The sequence below is a fragment of the Protopterus annectens genome, chromosome 2.part1, assembly GCF_019279795.1.
Source record: "Protopterus annectens isolate FY-2018-M chromosome 2.part1, PAN1.0, whole genome shotgun sequence".
Classification (NCBI taxonomy): domain Eukaryota; kingdom Metazoa; phylum Chordata; order Ceratodontiformes; family Protopteridae; genus Protopterus; species Protopterus annectens.
The window spans coordinates 375,082,094-375,107,833 of record NC_056729.1 but is presented as its reverse complement, the minus strand read 5'-3'; the positions used below and the strand labels follow the sequence as shown (position 1 = coordinate 375,107,833).

The window sequence follows — 25,740 nt, the reverse complement described above, 5'->3', positions numbered from 1 at the left end:
TGTATGTATGTATGTATGTTTATCTGTGTGTGTGTGTGTGTGTGTGTGTGTGTGTGTGTGTGTGTGTGTGTGTGTGCATGTGTATGTGTGTATGCATGTATATATGTATGTCATACCTTTCAAACTCTTAGAGCAAGAAATCTGGACAAAGTTAAAAATAAAAGTGGGACAAAGGCCCAAAAATAGGGACAATTTTTAAATATTGCTCTCCCAAAAATAAGAAAGTTGATAGAATAACAGGCTTTGCATCAGAATGAATTTTCTGAAAGGTATAAAGTGTGAAACTCAACTGTCTGTCATTATTTTCTAACTTTAGTCTTTAATGATTTGCCATTAATTTGCAAGAAAAACACAATTTTATGAAAAACAGACCGAAAATATGAAGCAAAAATCTAGACATTCTGCAACATTCTGTACAGTTAAGAGGTATGAGTATGTGCATGTATGGATGTATGCATGCATGTATGTATGTGTGTATATTTACTCAGTTGTCCAGCTCCTTTGCTGTCCTAGAATCCTCTCCCATAGTCCACTGCTCTATGAGTTTGAGAGGTGCTGCATGTTCAGCAAAGAAGATGATCCTGTTCTCTGTTCCTTCAAATATGTCTGTGATAAAATTATTGAGAGAAGTGGACACAGGACAGACCCTTGCAATACTCTACTAATCACCTTCGTATTTCATGACTTTGTATCTCTTACCACAACTCCCTGTATCTCACAATTCAGTTGTGCAGCTACCTAGTGCCCTTCACTAGTGTGGAAATGCAACCAAAATAACATTAAAAGTTAATCGGTATCAGTGCAACAGTGGTAAGGTAAGAGCCAGCATGCAGAGAGATAGAAGTCATGATACTATGTAGCATCAAAGAACACAATCATAAGCAGATATTATACAAGAATTCAGTCAGCAAAATCAGTAAGAAAAGTGTCTGTACACTGTTATAACAGTATGTAGTATCATGTTTCTATGGAGACAATAATAGACAAAGAAAAACGTGACTCTGTATTTACATTATGTACTACTGTTGGACATGGGCTGAGAGGGAGAGTAAGCAGGAGCCCAATGAGGGGGAGAATGGAGAATTGAAAGGAAGGAGACAAAAAAAGTGCATGAGATGGACTCATGTTCAGTACTACAGGGGTTGGGTCTCTTACTCATATTCAGTACTATTGGGGCTGGGTCTCTTACTCATGTTCAGTACTACAGGGGCTGGGTCTCTTACTTATGTTCAGTAAGGGTCTGTATTAGATGATCGAAGTTTTACTACTTTGAATCAGTAAACATCGATCACTACTGATCAAAGTAGTAAAACATTGAATCATCCTTAACTTTTTTTGTAAACACAAAAAATAAAACTAAAGGGTGTAGCCAGGGGGGACAACCCCGCATGCACCTCCCACTACTTAAATATACCAAATCCGAGACCGCACTACATTGAAGTAAACAGAAATCTTTCCTTACAGAGATTTAGGTTTACACGTTCGATATTCTAAGCGTTCGCTATTGTCGTGTCGGCAATATCAGATTCAGAATTGTCGGCTTTCGACAATGTAATATGGACCCGTTCAGTATTACAGGGGCTGGGTCTCTTACTTGTGTTTAGTACTAGAGGGGTTGGGTCTCTTACTCATATTCAGAACTACAGGGGCTGGGTCTCTTACTCATGTTCAGTACTACAAGGGCTGGGTTTCTTACTCATGTTAAGTACTACAGGGGCTGGGTCTCTTACTCATGTTCAGTACTACAGGGGCTGGGTCTCTTACTCCTATTCAGCACTACAGGGGCTGGGTCTCTTATTCATGTTCAGTACTAAAGGGGCTGGGCCTCTTACTCATGTCCAGTACTACAGGAGCTGGGTCTCTTACTCATGTTCAGCACTACAGGGACTGGGTCTCTTGCGCATGCTCAGTACTACAGGGGTTGGGTCTCTTACTTGTTTGAGTACTACAGGGGTTGGGTCTTTTACTTGTGTTCAGTACTACAGGGGCTGAGTCTCTTACTCATGTTCAGTACTACAGGGGTTGGGTCTCATACTCATATTCAATACTACGGGGACTGGGTCTCTTACTTATGTTCAGTATTAAAGGGGCTGGGTCACTTACTTGTGTTCAGTACTACAGGGGTTGGGTCTCTTAATGATATTCAGTACTACGGGGGCTGGGTCTCTTACTCATGTTAAGTACTACAAGGGCTGGGTCTCTTACTCATGTTAAGTACGACAGGGGCTGGGTCTCTTACTCATGTTCAGTACTACAGGGGTTGAGTCTCTTACTCATGTTCAGTACTACAGAGTCTGAGTCACTTACTCCTGTTCAGTACTACAGGTGCTGGGTCTCTTACTCATATTCAGTACTATAGGGGCTGGGTCTCTTACTCATGTTCAGTATTACAGGGGCTCGGTCTCTTACTCATGTTCAGTACTACCGGGGTTGGGTCTCTTACTCATGTTCCTTACTACAGGGGCTGGGTCTCTTACTCATGTTCAGTACTACAGGGGCTGAGTCTCTTACTTGTGTTCAGTATTACAGGGGCTGAATCTCTTACTCATATTCAGTACTACGAGGCTGGGCCTTTTACTCATATTCAGTACTATGGGGACTGGGACTGTTACTTTTGTTCAGTACTACAGGGGTTGGGTCAATTACTTGTGTTTAGTACTACAGGGGTTGGGTCACTTACTCATATTCAGTACTATGGGGGCTGGGTCTCTTACTCATGTTAAGTACTACAAGGGCTGGGTCTCTTACTCATGTTAAGTACTACAGGGGCTGGGTCTCTTACTCATGTTCAGTACTACAAGGGATGGGTCTCTTACTCGTATTCAGTACTACAGGGGCAGGGTCTCTTACTCATATTCATTACTACAGGGGCTGGGTCTCTTACTCATGTTCAGTACTACAGGGGTTGGGTCTCTTACTCATGTTCAGTATACAGAGGCTGGGTCTCTTACTCCTGTTCAGTACTACAGGTGCTGGGTTTCTTACTTATGTTCAGTACTACAGGGGTTGAGTCTCTTACTCATATTCAGTACTATAGGGGCTGGGTCTCTTATTCATGTTCAGTACTACAGGGGCTGGGTCTCTTACTCATGTTCAGTACTACAGGGGCTGGATCTCTTATTCATGTTCATTACTACAGGGGCTGGGTCTCTTACTCATATTCAGTACTACAGGGGCTGGGTCTCTTAAATGTGTTCAGTACTATAGGGGGTGGGTCTCTTACTGATATTTAGTACTACAGGGGCTGGGTCTCTTACTCGTGTTCAGTATACAAGGGCTGGGTCTCTTACTCGTGTTCAGCACTACAGGGGCTGGGTCTCTTACTTATGTTCAGTACTACAGGGGTTGGGTCTCTTACTCATGTTCAGTACTGCAGGAGCTGGCTTTCTTTCTCATGTTCAGTACTACAGGGGCTGGGTTTCTTACTCATGTTCAGTACTATAGGGGCTGGGTCTCTTACTCATGTGCAGTACTACAGAGGTTGGGTCTCTTACTACTTTTCAGTACTACAGCTGCTGGGTCTCTAACTCATATTCAGTACTAAAGGGGCTGGGTCTCTTTCTCATGTTCAGTACTATAGGGGCTGGGTCTCTTACTCGTGTTCAGTACTATAGGGGCTGGGTGTCTTACTCATGTTCAGTACTACAGGGGCAGGGTCTCTTACTCGTGTTCAGCACTACAGGGGCTGGGTCTCTTACTCATGTTCAGTGCTACAGGGGCTGTGTCTCTTACTCATGTTCAGTACTACAGAGGCTGGGACTCATACTCATGTTCAGTACTACAGTGGCTGAGTTTGTTACTCATATTCAGTACTACGGGGGCCAGGTCTCTTAGTCTTGTTCAGTACTACAGGGGCTGGGTCTCTTACTTGTGTTCAGTACTACAGGTCCTAGGTATCTTACTCGTGATCAATACTACAGAGGCTGGGTCTTTTACTCATGTTCACTACTACAGGGGCTGGGTCTCTTATTCATGTTCAGTTCTACACTGGCTGGCTCTCTTACTCCTGCTCAGAACTACAAGCGCTGGGTCTCTTACTCATGTGCAGTACTACAAGGGTGGGGTCTCTTACTCATATTCAGCACTACAGGTCAGGGTCTCTTACTCATGTTCATTACTACAGGGGCTGGGTCTCTTACTTATGTTCAGTATTACAGGGGCTGGGTCTCTTACTTGGGTTCAGTACTACATGGGTTGGGTCTCTTACTCATATTCAGGACTATGGGGGCAGGGTCTCTTACTCATGTTCAGTACTACAGGTGCTGGGTCTCTTACTCATGTTCAGTACTACATGGGCTGCGTTTATTACTCATGTTCAGTACTACAGGGGCTGGGACTCTTACTCATGTTCAGTACTATGGGGGCTGGGTCTCTTACTCATATTCAGTACTACAGGGGCTGGTCCCTTACTCATGTTCAGTACTACAGGGGCTGGTCCCTTACTCATGTTCAGTACTACAGGGGTTTGGTCTCTTACTCATTTTCAGTACTACTAGGGCTGGGTCTCTTATTCATATTCAGTACTATGGGGGCTGGGTCTCTTACTTATGTTCAGTACTACAGGAGCTGGGTCACTTACTTGTGTTCAGTGCTACAGGGGTTGGGTCTCTTACTCATATTCAGTACTATGGAGGCTGGGTCTCTCACTCATGTTCAGTACCACAGGGGCTGGGTCTCTTACTCATGTTCAGTGCTACAGGGGCTGGGTCTCTTACTCATGTTCAGTACTACAGGGACTGTGTCTCTTACTCATATTCAGTACTAAAGGGTCTGGGTCTCTTACTCATGTTCAGTACTACAGGGGTTGGGTCTTTTACTCATATTCAGAACTATGGGGCTGGGTCTATTACTCATGTTCAGTACTACAGGGGCTGGGTCTCTTACACATGTTCATTACTACAGGGGCTGGGTCTCTTACTCATATTCAGTACTGCAGGGGCTGGTTCTCTTACTTATGTTCAGTACTACAGGGGGCAGGGTCTCTTAATTGTGTTCAGTACTACAGGGTTTGGATCTCTTACTCATACTCAGTACTACAGGGGCTGGGTCTCTTACTCATGTTCAGTACTACAAGGGCTGGGTCTCTTACTCGTGTGCAGTACTACAGAGGTTGGGTCTCTGACTTAAGTTCATTACTACAGAGGCCGGGTCTCTTCCTCCTGTTCAGAACTACAGGCGCTGGGTCTCTTACTCATGTTCAGTACTACCGGTATTGGGTCTCTTACTCATATTCAGTACTATAGGGGCTGGGTCTCTTACTCATGTTCAGTACTACAGGGGCTGGGTCTCTTACTCATGTACAGTACTACAGGGGCTGTGTCTCTTACTTGTGTTTAGTACTACAGGGGCTGGGTCTCTTATTCATGTTCAGTACTACAGAGGCTGGGTATCTTACTCATGTTCAGTACTACAGAGGTTGGGTCTCTTACTCTTATTCGGTATTATGGGGGCATGGTCTCTTACTCATGTTCACTACTGTAGGTGCTGGGTCTCTTACCCATGTTCATTTCTATAGGAGCTGGGTCTCTTACTCATATTCAGAACTACGGGGGCTGGGTCTCTTACTTATTTTCAGTGCTACAGGGGCTGGGTCTCTTACACATGTTCAGTACTACAGGGGCTGGGTCTCTTACTCATGTCCAGTACTACAGCCACTTGATCTCTTACTCCTGTTCAGAACTAAAGGTGCTGGGTCTTTTACTCATGTTCAGTAGTACAGGGGCTGGGTTTCCTACTCGTGTTCAGTACTATAGGGGCTGGGTCTCTTACTCATGTTCAGTACTACAAGGGCTGGGCCTCTTACTCATGTTCAGTACTACAAAGGTTGGGTCTTTTACTCATATTCAGTACTATGGGGGCAGGATCTCTTGCTCATGTTCATTACTACAGGAGCTGTGTCTTTTACTTCTGTTCAGTACTTTTGGGGCTGGGTCTCTTACTTGTGTCCAGTACTACAGGGATTGGGTCTCTTATCATATTCAGTACTATGGGGGCAGGGTCTCTTACTCATGTTCAGTACTACAGGTACTGGGTCTCTTACTCATGTTCACTACTACAGGGGCTGGTCCCTTACTCCTGTTCAGTACTACAGGGGCTGCTATCTTACTCATGTTCAGTACTACAGGGGTTGGGGCTCTATTCATGTTCAGTACTACAGGGGCTGGGTCTCTTACTTATATTCAATACTACAGAGGCTGGTTGTCTTACTCATGTTCAGTACTACAGAGGATGGGACTCTTACTCATGTTCAAGTACTACAGGGGCTGGGTCTCTTACTCGTGTTCAGTTCTACAGGGGCTTGGTCTCTTACTCGTGTTCAGTACTAAAGGGGCTGGGTCTCCTACTCATGTTCAGTACTACAGGGGCTGGGTCTCTTACTCGTGTTCAGTACTACAGGGGCTAGGTCTCTTACTCGTGTTCAGTACTACAGGGGCTGGGTCTCTTACTTATGTTCAGTACTATATGGGGCTGGGTCTGTTACTTGTGTTCAATATTACAGGGGCTGAGTCTCTAACTTGTGTCCAGTACTACAGGGGCTGGGTCTCTTACTCATGTTCAGTACTACAGAGGTTAGGTCTTTTACTCATATTCAGTATTACGGGGGCAGGCTCTTACTCATATTCATTACTACAGGGGTGGGTCTCTTACTTATGTTCAGTACTTTAGGGGCTGTGTCTCTTACTTGTGTTCAGTACTACAGTTGTTGGGTCTCTTACTCATATTCACTGCTATGGGGGCAGGGTCTCTTGCTCCTGTTCAGTACTACAGCTGCTGGGTCTCTTACTCATGTTCAGTACTAAAGGGGCTGGTCCCTTACTCATATTCAGTACTACAGGGGCTGGGTCTCTTACTCATGTTCAGTACTACAGGGGCTGGGTCTCTTACTCATGTTCCATACTACAGGGGTTGGGTCTCTTACTCCTGTTCAGTACTACAGGGGCTGGGTCTCTTACTCCTCTTCAGTACTACAGGGGCTGGTATCTTATTCATTTTCAGTACTACAGGGGCTGGGTCTCTATTCATGTTCAGTACTACAGGGGCTGGGTGTCTTACTTATATTCAGTACCTCAGGGGCTGGTTCTCTTACCCGTGTTCAGTACTACAAGGGCTGGGTCTCTTACTTGTGTACAGTACTACAGGTGCTGGATCTCTTACTCGTGTTCAGTACTACAGGTGCTGGGTCTCTTAATCATGTTTATTACTGCATGGGCTTGGTCTTTTACTCATGTTCAGTACAACAGGGGCTGGGACTCTTACTTATGTTCAGTACTACAGGGGCTGGGTCTCTTACCTGTGTTCAGGAATACATGGGCTGGGTCTCCTACTCGTGTTCAGTACTACAGGGGCTGGGTCTGTTACTCATGTTAGGTACTACAGGGGGTTGTGTCTCTTACTCATATTCAGTACTACGGGAGCTTGGTCTCTTACTCATGTTTAGTACTACAGGGGATTGGGTCTTTTACTCCTGTTCAGTACTACAGGGTCTGCGTCTCTTTTTCATGTTCAGTACTACAGGAGCTGGGTCTCTTACTCATGTTCAGTTCTACAGGGACTGGGCCTCTTACTCATACTCAGTACTACATGTGCTGGGTACATGTTTACTGGTCAGCCAGAGAGTAGCCATCTGATTAAGTACCATGTGGAATTAGGGGATTGTTGGTCCATCAAACAGGACCCTTATCGTGTATTTGAGCAAGTTAAATTGTTAATACCTACATTATTACAAACCACCAAGAATAAAATTCTACACTTCATCAACCTATTTAACAATAGAGGGTTCCTTATTAGAAGACCGAAAATGCATTCTTTCAAATGTGTCTTGGTCGAACTCAAAAGCCTGAAATGGCAAAATATCGAAGTGGCTTTTAAGTGAATTCTTTCCCTGGGAAAGAATTCACTTGGCTGCTTCATTACTTTCCCGTTTTTGGCACTGTAGTGTGGTCTCAGAGTTAGTATATTTAAATATGAATGTGTGGGGGGCACAGCCCCCCACTTAATATAATGTTTAAAGTGTTTAATATTTTTTTTTTTGTTGGAACAGCCATTTTTTTCCCTAGGAAAAAAAATCGTTGTTCTGACAGTTCGAAATTGTATGCTTTCGCTTACATAGAGTCAATTAATCACTGTTCACTTTTTTTAGCGTTCGGTGATCTAATATAGACCCCAATAGAGAGCACCATTACATTACAATAAAGAATGTAGATGGCTTCATGTTTAAGTAAGAAGAGGGCTAGTGGTTTAAATCCTTACTTGCAATACTGGATACAGTCCACCTTAAAAGACCAAACTCTTTAATATGGATTGTAATTATACTTTTAGAAATACAGACAGTACTCAGTTAGCAAGATCGCTTTACAAATTGTCTAGTACTGAAAAAGCTGTCTCAAGTGGAACAAGCACCCAGAAAAAATAAGATTTACTAGATACAAACTGCAACTAAAATGAATAAAACTGCATGCTTTTAATTGTTTCAGAGATGTGGGCGCGAAACCCCCTATAAGTTGAGAAACAATTACATATTCTAAGTTCTGGTTTAATGATAATCAAAGATACAATGATAAGCTTTTACATTCATTGAAATGCTTATTTGAAATTCAGTTGACAGTTACTTTGTTCTGTCAGCAATGAACCATACCTACCTAAAAATTCAAAATGGTTTATACCTAAATGATAATTGATTCAGTACTGTACTATATAACTATATTTCTGCCAATGCCAATTTCTCTGTAAATAGTTTTACATTCTGTAGTATGTTTAGATGTATTGTCCAGCCTCTCTAGCCAATGTCATGCTTGAAAAGTGTCCTTGAACCAGTTCACCTACCTGGTTAATAAACATTAAAGTGAATTGTTTCTATTCTTACCTTCAAGGTTGTTTTATGCAATTCCTCTTTCTATGGTTTTTCAATAATTGTTTCGTCATTTACAATAATTTTTATCTTATTTCCTGTTATTTTTAATTGTGTGATGCTCCGCCTTCTTGCTATTCTCTGTGGAATGCCCTATGACCTTTGATATCATGTTAGGCATTCCACTAAAGCTGTCAGTTCAATACTATAATTCCAATACAGACTGCACTTCTGTGAACTGGTGGAAAGCTGATGGATTTGCTGTGAGTAGAGATGGAATCTATTCCAAACTGATAAGTACACTTTTTGCAACTTAATTTGCACTGTGATGTATTTATACGTTTGCTTATTATTTATAGTGGTGCTGTATTGTTTCTGTCCCTTGTTGTCTCCACTATGTTTTTTTTCAGGGTAGCTCAGAAGCTAGTATCAAGTAGGGGGTTGTTGAGCCAGCCCACATCCTAGCTGTTAGTCATTGCCTGAGGTTTATTTTCATTGCTGTAATTCCAATACAGACTGCATTTCTGTGAACTGGTGGAAATCTAATAGATTTGTTGTGAGCAGAGTTGGAATCTATTCCAAACTGGTAAGTATACTTTTTGCAACTTAATTTGCACTGTGATGTATTTATACATTTGCTTATTATTTATAGTGGTGCTGTATTGTTTCTGTCCCTTGTTGTCTCCACTGTGTTTTTTCTCATTGTAGCTCAGAAGCTAGTATCAAGTAGGGGGTTGTAGAACCAGCCCACATCCTAGCTGTTAGTCATTGTCTGACATGTATTTTCATTGCTGTAATTCCAATAGAGACTGCATTTCTGTGAACTGGTGGAAAGCTGATAGATTTGCTGTGAGCAGAGTTGGAATCTATTCCAAACTGATAAGTACACTTTTTGCAACTTAATTTGCACTGTGCTGTATTTTTACATTTGCTTATTATTTATAGTGGTGCTGTCTTGCTTCTGTCCTTTGTTGTCTCCACTGTGTTTTTTTCTCAGGGTAGCTCAGAAGCTAGTATTAAGTAGGGGGTTGTTTAGCCAGCCCACATCCTAGCTGTTAGTCATTGCCTGAGGTGTATTTTCATTGCTGTAATTCCAATACAGACTGCATTTCTGTGAACTGGTGGAAAGCTAATAGATTTGCTGTGAGCAGAGTTGGAATCTATTCCAAACTGATAAGTACACTTTTTGCAACTTAATTTGCACTGTGCTGTATTTATACATTTGCTTATTATTTATAGTGGTGCTGTATTGTTTCTGTCCCATGTTGTCTCCATTGTGTTTTTTTCTCAGGGCAGCTCAGAAGCTAGTATCAAGTAGGGGGTTGTTGAGCCAGCCCACATCCTAGCTGTTAGTCATTGCCTGAGGTGTATTTTCATTGCTGTAATTCAAATACAGACTGCATTAATCTGTGAACTGGTGGAAAGCTGATAGATTTGCTTTGAACAGAGTTGGAATCTATTCCAAACTGATAAGTACACTTTTTGCAACTTAATTTGCACTGTGCTGTATTTATACATTTGCTTATTATTTATAGTGGTGCTGTATTGTTTATGTCCCTTGTTGTCTCCACTGTGTTTTCCACCCACCCTCCTTGTTTTTGTTGTAATCTTGCTGGCTTTGAAAATGCCTGCCCCTCTTGTAAATTTATATTTGGATACAAACAGAGCATTTGGGGAGGACAACACCTGTAGCCTCTTAATCCTGCTCTGTTCCCTCCCTCAAAAAAAAAAAAAAAAAAAATATATATATATATATATATATATATATATATATATATATATATATATATGTATATACTTTATTCAGCTGTTCTTACTGTAACTGTCTTAGCTGCTGTTCTGCGTGCTATCTGTTCAGTTGTTCTTACTCTGCACTTATTACTGCTTGTTAGTAGCCTTCTAATTTAATGCCTTCTGCACTTGTTTTTTAGTCACTTGTTAATTTACTTGCATTTAATTAAACTGTATTTGCCGTAATACTGCTACACATTTGTGCTAGCCTGCACTGCATTTGAATTGTATATAGTGCTGTTTTAGCTGTTTTTCTGTATTAAAAAAAATTCTAAGCTTGTTTCCTGCCTTTCCTGTAACTAGTCAAGTCCACCAGGACATTTTGTAAGGTCCTGGGGCCCCCAAGCCTTTCTGTGTTGGAGGGAAGCCTTCTAGCTTATCAGTGGGAGTGGTAAGCATTAGGTAGCCTATCTATCACAAGAGGAGTGGTTCCTGGCAAAGAAATTGTAGCTACTGGCCATTTGGGCAGTTTTCTCCCACCTCTTTCAACTTTCTGGTTTAAAAGCTGCCCTTCGCTTGTTTCCCACCTTTCCTGTAACTAGCCTAGTCCAGATACAGAGTTGCTGTATCCAGGACTGTTAGTAAGCTTCTGAGCCCCGCAAGTTTTTCTGTGTTGGAGGGAAGCCTTCTAGCTTATCAGTGGGAGTGGTAAGCGCTAGGGAGCCTATCTACCACAAGAGGAGTGGTTCTGGCCCAGAAACTGTAGTTTATTGGCCATTTGGGCAGTTTTTCCATCTCTCTCTCAACTTTCTAGTTTTAAAGCCCGTGTTTGCGCTTGATCCCCACCTTTGCCGTAACTAGTCTAGTCCAGGTACAAATTTGCTGTATCCAGGACTGTTTGTAAGCGTCTGAGCCCCCCAAGCCTTTGTGTTGGAGTGGAGCCTTCTAGCTTATCAGTGGGAGTGGTAAGTACTAGGTAGCCTGTCTACCACAAGAGGAGTGGTTCTTGGCCCAGGAATTGTAGTTTATTAATCATTTAGGAAGCTGTCCATCTCTTTCAACTTTCTGGTTTAAAATTCCTCATCTGTGCTTATTTCCCATCATTCCTATAACTAATCTACTGGAAAGCACTAGAAAGCCTTAAACTGATACAAGCCTTCTAGCTTAAAAGAGAGTCTTTGTCATGATTAAGTATCAGTTTTCTGTATTTTCTTGCTGTACTTAACTGTTTTCTGCCTAAACGCTGATTTTACAGCATTTATTGTGATTTAAAAGCTTGTTTTTTTCACATATTGTACTTATTTGACTGCCTGCACTTTTAAAAAGTCATTTTTTTGTTTAAATAATTTGTTTAACTGTTGTAGGCTACACACTAAAGTATGATAGCCTTTTCTGATCGCTTGTAGTCGTTTAAAGTTGTTTTAAGTGTACTTTTTATTGTTTTTGCCTTATCTTTTAAAAAAAAAAAAAAAACAAAAACATTCCTTGTTTTCCACCTTTCTAAGCTAGTATAGTCCAGTTTTCAGGCTAGGGCTGAATTCAGAGCTGTGTTACAAGTTTCTGAGTTGCCCATACCTTACTTGGATAAAGGGAAGTTTCTCTGTTCACCTGTGAGAGAGGAGAACTTTGAGCAGCTATCTGTCCCTGAAGGAGTGGTTCTAGCCCAGAATTTAGTAGTTTAAAAACCGAGTTTGCACGGTTTTGCGTGCCGGACAGCGCCGGTTAGCTATGGTTAAATTATTCCCGGCTCCACTAAGTCTCCTCCTCAGTTTTCCCTTGAAACTAGTCTCTCAACCTAAGCACTCAAAAAGCATCCTACAGTCCAGCACTTGCTCAGACCTAATAGCAAGCATTAATATACCCCAACACTTGAGGCTCTTATCCACCCCTCACAAACCAAGTGACTAAGCAGCTCACCCTACTATTCAGGCATGACCAAAGGGCAACTTCAGGTGTACTCTCCAGTCCAGCTGGTGAACCTGGGTATCCTGAGGCAATTACAACTGCCTCATGTACACAGACAGCCCTCTCCTTCTACCACAAAACACTAACATATGCGAGAGATGCAATTATACAGCCAAACTGGAGGCTAAGGTCTCTCCACCCAAGACTGGAACAGACAGTCATGAGGAGAAGGTTAACACTTGCATCACACCTCCAGCCTGACATAGACCTACTAAACCAGCACTGGTAAAAAATACACATAAATACACTAAATCATACTCGGAAGCTCTAAATAAAAACCTGCAAAAGCATCCGAGAGCTCCAAAGCAAACACCCAAAAAACTGCACCTCCCGTCACAAACAAGACAACACATAAAACACAAAATCAATGTGCCGCACAATCACAGCCCTTAAGGTAAAATAACATACCTAACACACTAGTAATAGGTGACTCTATAGTCAGGCACACTGACATCCCACTCACTAGGCTGGACAAGGAGAAGGTTACTGTTAGCTGCCTGTTGGGAGCCAGAATCCACCACATAACACAAGCACTCAGGTCACTCCAGAACAAGTACAATGTTCATGTTGGTGTGAATGACCTGAGATGTACCTCCCTGGACTACATGAATGAGACATGGAAGTGCTCTCTGATCATGGCTCCCAGGTGGGTATGACCCTGACCCTGAGTAGCATCCTGCCCTCACCAAGAATGATACCTCAGTATAAAGAAAAAATGATCAATTTCAAAAACTGGCTAAGCTTCTGGTGTCATTCAAAGGGGATCCAGTGTCTGCCAGCCTGGGATGACATGCTCGACAAGCCACATTGCTTCACAAGAGACAGCTTGCACCTGTCATCTCTAGGCTTTCAAATACTGGCCAAGGCTCTTGCTGCCCCCATAGTGCCTTTTTTAGGCAAGGCTCAAAAGTCAAACCCACCTCCATAAACAGCACAAATAAAAACATGAGGGTTATGCTACTCAATGCCAGGAGTTTAAATCTCAAAATGCATGCGCTCAAAGCACTCCTCAGTATGGAGAACGTCGACATCTGTGCAGTAACTGAAACCTGGTTCAAGGCTTCAGAGAGCACTCTAGCACTACTAGGTTACAACTCATACCACACATTTCGGCCACAGAACATGGACCTAAACACAAAAGGAGGGGGTGTATCCATATTCAAGGATACCTACACCTCCAGGTTAGTGGCGCAGCATGATACCTCTGAGATCATCCATGTGCAACTAACATTGGGCAAATCTGCAATGCAAATTGTGGCCTGTTACAAATCACCCTCCATGACCCAGGACCACCATTCTGCCTTTCTGGAGACACTGGAAAACATGAAGGTCCTACTGAACACCCTGAAATTGGGCAATTTCAGTTACCCTACCATTAACTGGGAAAACTACTTGAGTACAAACTCCCAGGCTCAGTGCTTCCTGGAATTTATCAACTCAAATGCCCTGGATCAGCTGGTAAACTCCCCTACCAGAGGTGAAAACATATTGGACCTGGTCATCACCAACATGGGCAACAGGTGTTCCGCACCGGAGGTCAACCTGTCACTGGTTAGATCAGACCATAAACTAATCACTCTGGATGTCCACACCCCACCACCACCCCCAACCAAGGAAACCACAGTGAAAAACTTTTCTAAAGCAAACTTCACCTTACTTAAGACAGAGGTGGTAAGTTTCACAGCCCCCACACTAAAGGATAACGCTGCCCAAGATACAGAATCCTTTACAAATGCACTCTATGAGCACCTACAAGGATGCATGGATCATGCCATCCCTAGCAAAACCAAGACTCAATCCCCTATGAGAAGGAAACCAGTCTGGTGGACCCCTGCCATAAACAGGTTATACAATAAAAGGAGGAAACTAGTTCAGAAAAAAGCAAACCCCAAGAAGGAAAGACGTCCCTGATCAGTATCAGTAAGAAACTAAGGTCCCTCATATAATCATCCAAGGCTAACTTTGAAAGAAAAATAGCCAAGGATTCAAAAGATAACCACAAAGCCTTCCTTAGCTATGTCAAGAATCTAAGTGGCAACTCACAGATATGCTCTGAGCTAGTGCAAAATAGCACAAAATATACTGAACCTACTGATATTGCTAACATCCTGGCAGATAGATTCAGTGCAAACTTCACCCCCCTCTCACCTCCAAAAGGGCCCACAACAATACCGGAAAAGTGATGCAAAGGTGAAAACAGCCCTTTCAAAAGCCAAAAACACAGCGTCAATGGGGCCAGATGATGTCCCAGGATGAGTCTTGCATGAACTACAGAACAAACTAACCCCCCCATCTAAACACGCTGTTCAACCTCAGCCTCTCCACAGGCTACATGCCCATAGAATGGTGCACAGCAATGGTTATTCCGCTCCACAAAGGAGGGGTCATAACTGACCCTGGTAACTATCGCCCCATAAGCCTGACTAGCCTAGTCTGCAAGGCTATGGAGCGCATCATCATGGAACTCATTAACAAAGACACTGGGAACCTCCAAACACTTGACCTGACCCAGTCCAGCTTTGTTAAGGGCAGATCATGCCTACTAAACCTGGTTGACTTCTTTGAGACAGTCACCAAGGCATAGATGAGGGAAAGGTGGTTCACACAGCCTACTTTGACCTCACCAAGGTGTTCGACACCATTCCTCACTCAGGTATTATAGAAAAACTCACCAGCCTGAACATAAACCCCTACGTCTGGCCAACTGGCTTACAGACAGAACTCACGTGGTAAGAATAGCAGGCTCCATGTCCGACTCTAAACAGTCACAAGTGGTGTCCCGCAAGGCTCAATCCTGGGACCCCTACTGTTCGGCATATACTTCTCAGAAGTACAGGCAAATACAGGAGGATTGTGGCTAACCAAGTTCACTGATGACTGCAAACTGGGAGCCATAATTGACTCTCCAGCTGACACGGACATCCTCCAGAAAGGCCTTACTGAGATGGACACCTGGTGTCAAAGTCATGGCCTCAAGCTAAATGCCAAAAAATGCATAGTCATTTGGGAAAAACAAAACACCCACGAATTACCACATAGGTGGCAGCCCCCTTAATACAGAAGAGGTAATAAGAGATCTGGGGACCCAGGTAGATAGTAATCTCTCATTTGACAATCATATTGCCAAAGTAGTTAGGAAATACTTCTATGTGGCCCATCTAATTACTAAAGGGTTCGCATCTAGAAAAAAGGAGGTTATAGTGCCCCTCTACTTGTCACTCATCAGACCCATCATAGAGTACAATGACGCATTTGGGATGTACCTCACAAGACACTTCCAACAGCTGGAAAGACCACAAAAGTACCTCACCAAGAGGATTACTGGCCTCAAACATATGTCCTATGCAGACTGACTGAAAAAGCTCCGGCTGTACTCAGTGGCATATCACCTACTCAGAGGCGATCTCTGCCTGACTTACAAAGCCATGTCCAACTCAGAATTGATGGACATGCTCCACCTAATGAAATCCAAGTTACTGCGAGCCACGTGCTCTAGTGAGCTAAACCTCACCACAACAATAAATAGAACATGCTGGAGGGATAGATTCATGTCACACAGACTCCCCATGCTTTGGAACAAAATTCCTATCCACATTAGGCAGATAACACTCTTCAAGAGAAACCTTGACAAGTGGATGGGTAACAGAAGATACATCCCTGGGATCACTTCATTGGCTCTGCTTGACAGAGGCTCAGTTAATTAATCAACTCTGGCTAGGCTTATAAATGCCCTTAGGCAGATAGCCTAGTACCTACCTATGAAGCTATGAACCATGAACATGAAAGCAATTCTGAAGACAAGGTTGTTTCCTCCTAGTGAAAATACTAATGAATATGTTATTGGTTTAACTTTTGATGCTGGAAATCAAAATCCTTACCAGGATTACCCTTATTTGAGTTCAGCAGGGAGCTCAGACAACAGCAATGCTGACATTAATGAGGCTCCATACCATAGTGAAACCCTGCTCTAAAATGACTACTTGGCCAGTAGCCTTATATCTTATCCTGTACTATTATATCTACTTTGCTATATAAACTGATCATACTCTTCTAAACTTTACATTGTTATGAACTTTCTCATTACTGCTGTATGACAGGTCTTTTTGTTAGTGTAAACACATTCTAACCTACCTTTGAATGATTTTTCCTAACATTGTATTGTCCGATTGTTTGTATTATGGCTATAATATGTTTGTGTAATTCATATGTATCTTGTCGATGTTTGTTTTATCACTGTTGTATGTTCAGTCATTTTTTTCTCATTATTGTATGCTCAAACAATCCATCACACTATGTATGCATGTTTGTTGGTATCTCGTTGAGCTTTTCCTGAAACTATTTTGAGAGTGATAGAGAGAGGATGAAATGATGACAGTGCTGGGAATAGATCATGGAGACAGACTGTGATTTGTACACAGGAGTCATGTATGAAGTATGCAAAGTGTTGTTTTAAAGGTGTGTGTGTGTGTGTGTGTGTGTGTGTGTGTGTGTGTGTGTGTGTGTGGTTGACATTCTATAATATTCTAGACAGTTGAGAGGCAGACACAGCACAACTATCATCATAGCTTGCCTTGGACAATTGAAAACAATACAAACATGAGTAACTATTCCCACATAAAAAAGAATACTGTTCATACCATTTTTAAAAATGCACTGGAAATGCATGAGGCTGCAGCAGTACAGCAAACAGATGCAATGTATTACACCTTTGCACAAACTTATCTGTAACTCCTTGAAATTCAGTGCCATGTAAAACAGTAAAGCATCCAGTGCAATGCTGATTAGAAAACAAAACTAAATGTGAATGTGTTTGCATTATTTTTATCCTATCACAATTGAAGCCCAGAAAAAAAGATAAGAGCAAGTTTCTGAAAAAAGCCTGATGTGCTTCAATATTTCCTACTCTATTCTAACATTAACTAACCTAATTTACATCCTGCTGGAGAGTGGAGTTTCAGAAAAATATGTTTTAGAATGGCAACAGGAGCTCTGTTTTTACAGTTTCAGCTAGGAAATAAATAATTCCACCAAAGAAAACTCATAACAGCCGCCAATATGGTAAGTGATACTGCTATTGCAATACTTGCAAAACAAAAGCAGAACACTTAAAAAAGTGTAGCAAATCACTTTAAACAATAAAAGCAGACTCTGAGAGAAGAAATGCTGGATTGGGGGGATACAGAAATCTAATATATAACTTCTATTTTAATAAGCCTTATGATGAAATATAAACTAATAAATAAACATAATGTTATAAATTTAATATGCAGTAATAGTAAACATTCCCATTACTTAATCTGAAATAATCTTAAATCCAGGAAGCCAGCAAGAAGGGAAGATTGGAATGGTAGGTGGGGGAGTCAGCTGATGAGAGACACCAAAATGGTGCAAAGTGGGGCCTGCAATTGCTAAGGCTGGCCCTGGTAATATATAGCATATGCTGTTTATATACTGTTTCATTGCCTGATAAGCATTTTCAAATGCTACTGCAGATTAAGTTCATCTGTAATGACCACTTAAGTTTATCTGTAATGACCAATGGATTCATATTTTATGCTTAAACTGCCTTTTAAACAATGGAAGCATTTCAGTGCTGTATTTATTCGCACTGTTCTTTCAGAAAAGAAGCCCCACATATTGTTGAAGCTATAACAACACTGAGGCACAACAAAGGTGTACAGATTTAATACTTTATACGTTTCCTAACATATGATAACATTTCATAGCAATTAACTTTCAGTTCTCTAAATACCTACATATATCTCTGCAAAGTGAGTGTCTGCTTACTGTAGCATTCCTTGATAAGCTGCTGAAATATTGAATGCATTACAAATAATAAAGAATGAGAAAACAAGTCAAGTAAGTGAATGATAGAGTTGACACATGCTTCTGAATGTTTTTCAGAAAAGAGAAAATCTTTCAAGCATTACAGAGTGCATAATACTACTGAACAATTCATTGCACGACTTCAAACAAAATGCTTCCTAGATGCTAATCACCAATTGTTTGTCTCAGCATTAAGCATTCTTATAGATCAGCTACACTGTCAGTAATATATTCGTTCTATCAGTTAAGCAGATATTTCTGCTACTATTCGCTGTACTTTAAGGCTGGCATTTTCTCTGTCATTCCTAGATCACAGGCAAATTTTAGGCAGTGACGTTACATCTAATTTCAGTATGTGGCAGATTATGTTGTCAAAGAGTCCATCAAAGGACACCTTTCAAGAATTTAACAGATTCCTACTGCATATTATAGCAGTCAGCAGAGAAATCACTGCTATCTCTTAAACAAATAGGCATTAGCAGAATGCAAATTTTTTCAACCTAGACAGTTGTTCATTTATTTTCCTTTGCTCTTGAGGAGTATTTAAAAGTGAAATCAATTTGTCCTAGTTTGACAATAAACATACTTACATTTTCTGATATGTGAAGTAATAACAAGTCTAATACCATTCAAAAACTCATATATGTTGCCACTACAATATAATACACACAAATGTATTGATTTTATGTTGCTCATTCACTTGAGTTATTTATGTAAGCAATAAAGACTTCAAAAGAATGATTTACGACTTACCCAGTAGTCGTTTTCCCCACTGCTGCTTCTGAATATTATAAAGCTCTGTCTGGCAAGGTGGATCTGAAATGACATTACATTGTTATTGGAAATGAGACCTAAAAAATTCAGAACTTTACAGCTTCAGAAATGAACTATTTTCCCAGAGGAAGAAGACATCTGAAGCATAAATGCAGAAAGATATGATGATGAAATATTATTTTCATATTTCTATATGTCATCGGTAAAACACGCCCACAATATAACTTTTTGTATGCTTTCGAACAAGAATATACATGGATGCATAGCTTAAAGTTTCTCGTACACATGCTTGAGGTGAAATTGATCGATCATCAGCAGATCGGAAAAAAAAAATGAATGGCATAATGTCAAATGCTTTTTCCCATAGCAAATCATTGCCAGTAGGATTTATAATTGTGGCTGGCAATGATTCAATTCTTTAGAGAGATTTCTCCCTTCATGGAGTTGATGCGACTGTGAAGTTCGTATACATAAGCAAAGGGGGTGCATAGTGGAGTTTGCCCTCCTTTTGGATTTTAGCCATTTTTTTTCATCCTTTTGGAATGCCCACTTTTAGCAAGTCAGCATTTTATTAAAGCATCTGGCTTAAAATTCTGAATATAGGAAAAACTGTGACACAAAGTCCAAGCCTGTGTAAAATATCAAATCCTAAACTGATTTTTAAAATTACCTATGTAAATCAGAGTGGATATTATGTTGGAACATTTCACAAATTTACAAGTGTGTGTGTGTGTGTGTATGTGTGTGTGTGTGTTTGTTGTGTGCGCGTGTGTGTTATGCGTGGCACAGTATGACAACAAAACAGATTTATTTTGCTCTCTGTCCCATTTATGACCATTCTGGACAGTGAAGACTTTATTGATGCACTCTGTGTATTAAGGTTCCTTAACATGTTACAAACATTAGCTCAGCTGGGGATGGGGGGAGTGGAGGCAAAATACCTAAAATATTTTTTTTCAAGTACTTCCAGTCCCTAAAATGTTGCCAGCTTTTGGGCTACCAAGGTGAAGGAGGGGTCTTAGTTATTACTTTCTCTTGTAAGAGAACTGCCCGCTCATTATTTCACCTCAATCTCTACAATTTGCTCCACTGGGGTAATGGGGGGGTTATCAATTCTTACTCACTCTTGTTTGAAAACTAACCCAAGGCTTTATTCATACACTGTGTTGCCCCCAGTTCCTGATGTATAGTTTGTGCTTCCCCCAAAAGTTACTATTACTTCCTATTTATTTTGTTAAGGGCAAAAAATCCACCTACCTTGTCAAAAAGCACAAAATAAATAAAATTAATAAATACAGTCTCAGTTTTGTCTTCAAGCTATATAACCTCAAATCTTCAAAATACTGCATATGTTTGCCCAGAAATTGCAGACATTTTAACTCCTCTTCGCTATGCATGTCTCCATCTCTTCTGATCAAGGAGCATATTAACTGTACTTGATGGTGTGCTGTTTATGTTCATTTTATTCTTTCTCACCTCCTATCCATTCTCTTTCTTTCACTGCATCCACTTCCTATTCCTAGTAGTGATCTATCTTCCATTTTCCTTTTAGAGGCCATTCTCCATACTTTGTTTCATGTAGCAAAATGCCTCCATCCATGCCGATCACTAGTACTGTTTTATTTATTTTATTCATTTGTTGATGAGGTGTGCCCACTGGGCACAAGTGTTACTTTTCAGAGGTGACCAGGAACATAATGTGATTAAGTGATTTGCTTAGAATCAAACAGTAGACAAACACATGTTGAAGAAATCTAACTCTGTATCTTGGAATATAGAAAATCGTGCATTATGGCTCAGAGCCTTACTCATTTATGTTAAATGACAGATACCAATTCCCCACGTAGAACAGACAGCATTATTTCTTAGGTTCATAAGTTCATAGGTGTTTACTAGAATAACAACCACAATGGCTTTTTTAAGCCTAGCCATGTATCCCAAATTTCTGAAAAGTTCTGGTAGACTTGGCAAATGTAAGGAGAGCATGGGAGATGAAACATTTACAAGCAGGGGCCTGGGAGATGAGCCATTTACAAGCTGTGTCCATTAAAAACATAGGTGCCAAACCATTATGAATTTCCTTTTCCACATCCAATTCCCATGATGCGAAGCCTGTTCCAGGGAAAGGGTACTCTGGGATATATAACTGTCTCTCCAGCAGATCCTACTTATGTCACAGGCAAGGTTTAAATCTTTAGAATGGGTAATTCTGGTTTTATTTGTTTTATGGATATGCAGGAGGTCCATCAGAATGGGGTCTTGTATGCCAGGCATAAATCTCCCCTGAACAACATGCAGGAGACAAAATACAGGGATAGTGCCTTGAGGTGGTCTGCATAGGATATGTTACTTATGCCTTGTATTCCTTCAGTGAGGAAACGCTGAGGATATTGCAATTGTTGGATATGCCTGGTCAGGTACATGCCATAGGGAGGATTGTACTTAGTGATAGGTCTGATGTATGCCAAATACAGTGGAAGAATGACTTCCTTGGACTTAGGTATACTTTTGTTTATAAGCTGTGCAACATAGAATGATTTCCTCACTACTGTAGACATGTGATAGTCAAAGGCTAGATTACTGTCTATGTGTGCTCCTAAGTCCCTGACTACTGGGGCAACTCTTAGGGTTGTTTTGACAATATGGTAGTTAGCAAGGTGAATGACTTCCTGAAGGATACTATTATGGATTTCTTAGCAGTTAGTTTTAGTCCATGACTCTGACAGCAGTTATTTACACATCAGCCCTTCCTGGAGAATATTTGTGTCAGTGGGGGATTCAATGAAAGCTCATAATTTGCAATCATTCACAAATGTACTCACCCAGAGCCCATTGACATTGGCCTTGACTTCAGGGAAGTAAATGTCAAAAAGAAGCAGTCCCAAAACCGTTCCTTCAGGGACTCCCCTTGTGACTGGCCCCTTTGTAAAGGTGGATTCCACAATTCCAACTTCCTGGGTTCTGTCCGTCAGCCAGCTGACTATCCACAAGGTGACATAAGGGTTTATACCTAACCTCCTGAATTTGTCAAAGTGCCACAGTGGGGTATTGTGTTAAATGCCTTGGCCAGGTCAAGGTAGACATTGTGAACCATTTTGCCCTCATCCATTGCTTTGGTGTCCTTTCTCAAAGAAGTCCACTAGGCTGAGTAGGCATCACCTGCCCTTGACAAAACAAAACTGGGTTGAGTCCAATGTCTGGAAGTTTCCTGTCATTATTGATCATTTCCATCATAACTGTGTCCATGGCTTTGCAAATCAGACTAGTGAGACTTATGCGTCTGTAGCTTCCATGGTCTGTAGATGGCCCACCTTTGTGCAAAGGGATGATGGTTGCTGTTTTTCATTCATGAGGCATGAGTCCTGTTTGGAGGCTGTGATTAAATAGATATTCCAGAGTGCCTGATAGGGTATGTTTCTTACTCTATAGAAGGCAGCCTGGGATATTGTTGAGACCCATTGATGGAGTACTGTTGGTCTTAGAGAGAAAACATTGAGGACCTATTCTCTAGAGATATTGAGGGTAGTTATATTTGATAGCATTTCCTGATCGGTGGCTGGGGTGGAGAGAGGAATAAAGTTAGCCGAATTTGTTTGACAGTTGGTTTGCTACATCTTCTATCTTTGTATAGGGGGGATCCATTAACAATCAGATCTGCATATAACTGTGTTTTGCCTTTATGTTGCAAACATAGCTAAAGAATGTCTTGTGGTTATTGTTGGCATGGGAGACTAGGTTTACCTCAAATTTTGGCTTTGGTAGACTTTATTTAACTTCTGAGTTGTTCGTTTAGTTAGATGAGAGTGCTTTTATCCTGCTGGGTGCTACACCCCTGAATTCTGCTGTGATTTTCTTCCTTCTGTTATACTGACTATTGATGTTGTGATTCTACCAGGGCGGCTTGATTTTTGAGTTAATTCTGTACATACAACTGGTGGGTAACACTGCCTCTATCCAGCTATTAACATGCTTGTACAGAGTCTATGTGTACAGTTCTGCTTAAGCAGCAGTGTTCTTAGGATTTGGGAGGGACACTTGAGATTTTGCCAGGTTATCACTTAGTAGTAAGTTAGCCTTACAGTAGTCTCTCACTTGCTGCCTCTATTCTTTCTCCTCTTGCTCTCTCATCATTAACTACTCTGAATTTCTGCTTTGTCATATTACTGAAGCAAATGATACATTAACATGTTATCTGCTAGTGTATTACTGCTCTTCTGGAGATGACTCAGTGCTAACCATCTCCTGAATTCTAACTTATTGTACTTAGGAGGCATGCTTGTCCAAACATTACAGACAGTCTGAGTTCTGTAGTGACTGACTGAATACCTCTGACAGAGGTAGGCAATGCCATTGTGAATCCCACCTTACCTCTTCTGCTATTCCGCCATCCTGCATTTATTGTTAATATTCCCTGTAGACTTCCATTGCTCCTCCCTCATGTACAATACACAATACGTAGGCTTTAATGTAAGTAGCCAGCACATCACCACATTAATACTGACTACATCCCTTTGTGTCCATATGTGGAGTTAACAACTTATATTTAACAAAAAACACAGTACACCCCTAAAGGAGTAAACCTACCTTCCACTAAAAGTCACCAAAATAACATTCCTCCAGAAGTGCACATCTGGTGAAGCTGTGTATTAACTAAGCTTGGCCTCATTCAGTTTCAGTACACATCATCTAAGGATCAACTTTCCATAATTCTGACATTTTAGAAGTCCCAGACTCCTGTAGGTAACCTCCCTCTGTCTACTCCTGTATGTAACCATCGCTCTAACTACTTTCACATTAGCATTTTTTTCCCTGTGAGAATCCCTGGTATATGAGCCTGAGGAGGAGGAGGAGGAGTTATTTCCATGTGCCAAATGCAGAAGCTTTGTTTGCTTATGTCTGTTAAAGATTCAGTGACTACACCGGCTTTGGTGGCACACAGACATAAAGCCCTGGGTATAGTCCAGGTAGCCACAGTTCAGTTAGTGGCTTGGGCACCAGACAGAGCTGGCCAGGGAGGAGGGATTGTCCATCATGGGGCACTAGAGTTGTCTAAGCACTAACATAATCCCTCAGATCAGAGGGATGAGAATCCAAATGAGTTCCCTGAGGTAGGTATTAGGCTTACCAAGCCATGACTGCTAGCCCTTCTGATATGCTGGACACTGCTGAAATGTTTCTTGCTACTGTTGCTGCTTACCTACTGCCATATTATGCAGAGCAACACACACATCTCAAAGATTTTGTTTCAGGTGACCGGTGTAAATTGCCATGCCTTACTTGATGTATTAAGGCAAAGAAAACACCCTTAAGTTATCAAAACCTATATTCAATGGCATTACTTGTTTCAGTGTGGGTAGTATTGTATTCAGTCTCTTCATAGTCTGGAGGTTGATCATGGGGGAGTCATTATCCATGGCTCTAATGCATCTCTAGCATTATATGCAACACACCAGTCACACCTTTATAGGTATATTATGTTACTGCATTTCTGTATATTGGCTTGTGTAACCCGACTATGTGTATATCTACTAACTAGATGATTGTGCAGGATGCCCTCTCTCCCACATGAACCACTGGCATAGGCAAGATGTATACCATATTTGTGAATCATGGGAAATGCCAGAGTGGTACATAGGCGCACTGTATATAATGTCCTGGGAATTACAAACTACCTAGCAGTTAAATGGAGGGGATACCATTCCAACTGATGTTTCTCAGTCTATGTGGACCAGATGGAGCATTGGTGGCAATATGTGTGCAGTCTATGACAGCATACTGGTGGCTTTCTCATCTGCAGTCTTAGGTAATCAGATATGCTCCTCCATACACAGAAGAATGATGTTATGGAATTGGTGTAGGACATGTAAGGCAGGGCTAGCCATCCAGCTGTGTCAGCAATGGCTCTAGATGATGGTCACTGTCGATGTAGCACTCTAACCCCATGTGTAAAAATGGGAGAAAGGGGGTTATGAATTGATGGATATGAGGCTGATGCCTGCAACTCACCTAACATATCCCCTGTTGGTCAATGAATGGTGCCAGTATCTAGAATGGTCAATGCTACATATGCGTATCAATCCACTGGGATAGGCGTTCTCTGTATCCCTTTTTGATGCCAACTATTTATTGATTTTATAGTGTTTTGTGTTAGAACCCCTAAGTAAGATAAGTTAATTCTGCATGTAGATAACGCAGTTTGATTCGCTCTCATATGGTGCCCAAGTCCACTTCGTATTGGTGTACTATCTATTAGTCCATTCCACATAAGCATGTGTAGAGCACTGAGGCCACTGGCTCTGATGGCAGCTGCTACCACATGTCTTTTAGGCTACAGCTCCGGCTTCTTCTATGATACTCATGGTGTTCATTAAAACTCATCTATGTTCAGAATAGGTTTGTGCTGTAGCACAGTGCACCTGCTCTACATGTTCCTGAACCACTTTACCATGTTGACATCATCATTTTATAATCCATGATCCCAGTTTATATAGATACCTCATATCCATATCATTAGAAGATCATTTCCATGTGCTGCACTGTGTCTCACAATGCATGACACTCACCCTCTGAGAAGCACACACTCTCCATTCTGCTGA

The 25,740-nt window shown here is 41.4% G+C and overlaps 1 protein-coding gene across 2 annotated transcripts in view; it reads right to left on the bottom strand.

Moving 5' to 3' along the window:
• SPOCK3 (SPARC (osteonectin), cwcv and kazal like domains proteoglycan 3) overlaps positions 1-25,740 on the bottom strand; it is a 2,692,952-nt gene that overhangs the window by 154,081 nt on the left and 2,513,131 nt on the right. For both annotated transcript variants that reach the window (XM_044062207.1, XM_044062208.1), the window contains exon 10: positions 19,124-19,186. In XM_044062207.1, the coding sequence (XP_043918142.1) occupies positions 19,124-19,186 (63 nt within the window). The remainder of the gene's footprint in view (positions 1-19,123; positions 19,187-25,740) is intronic.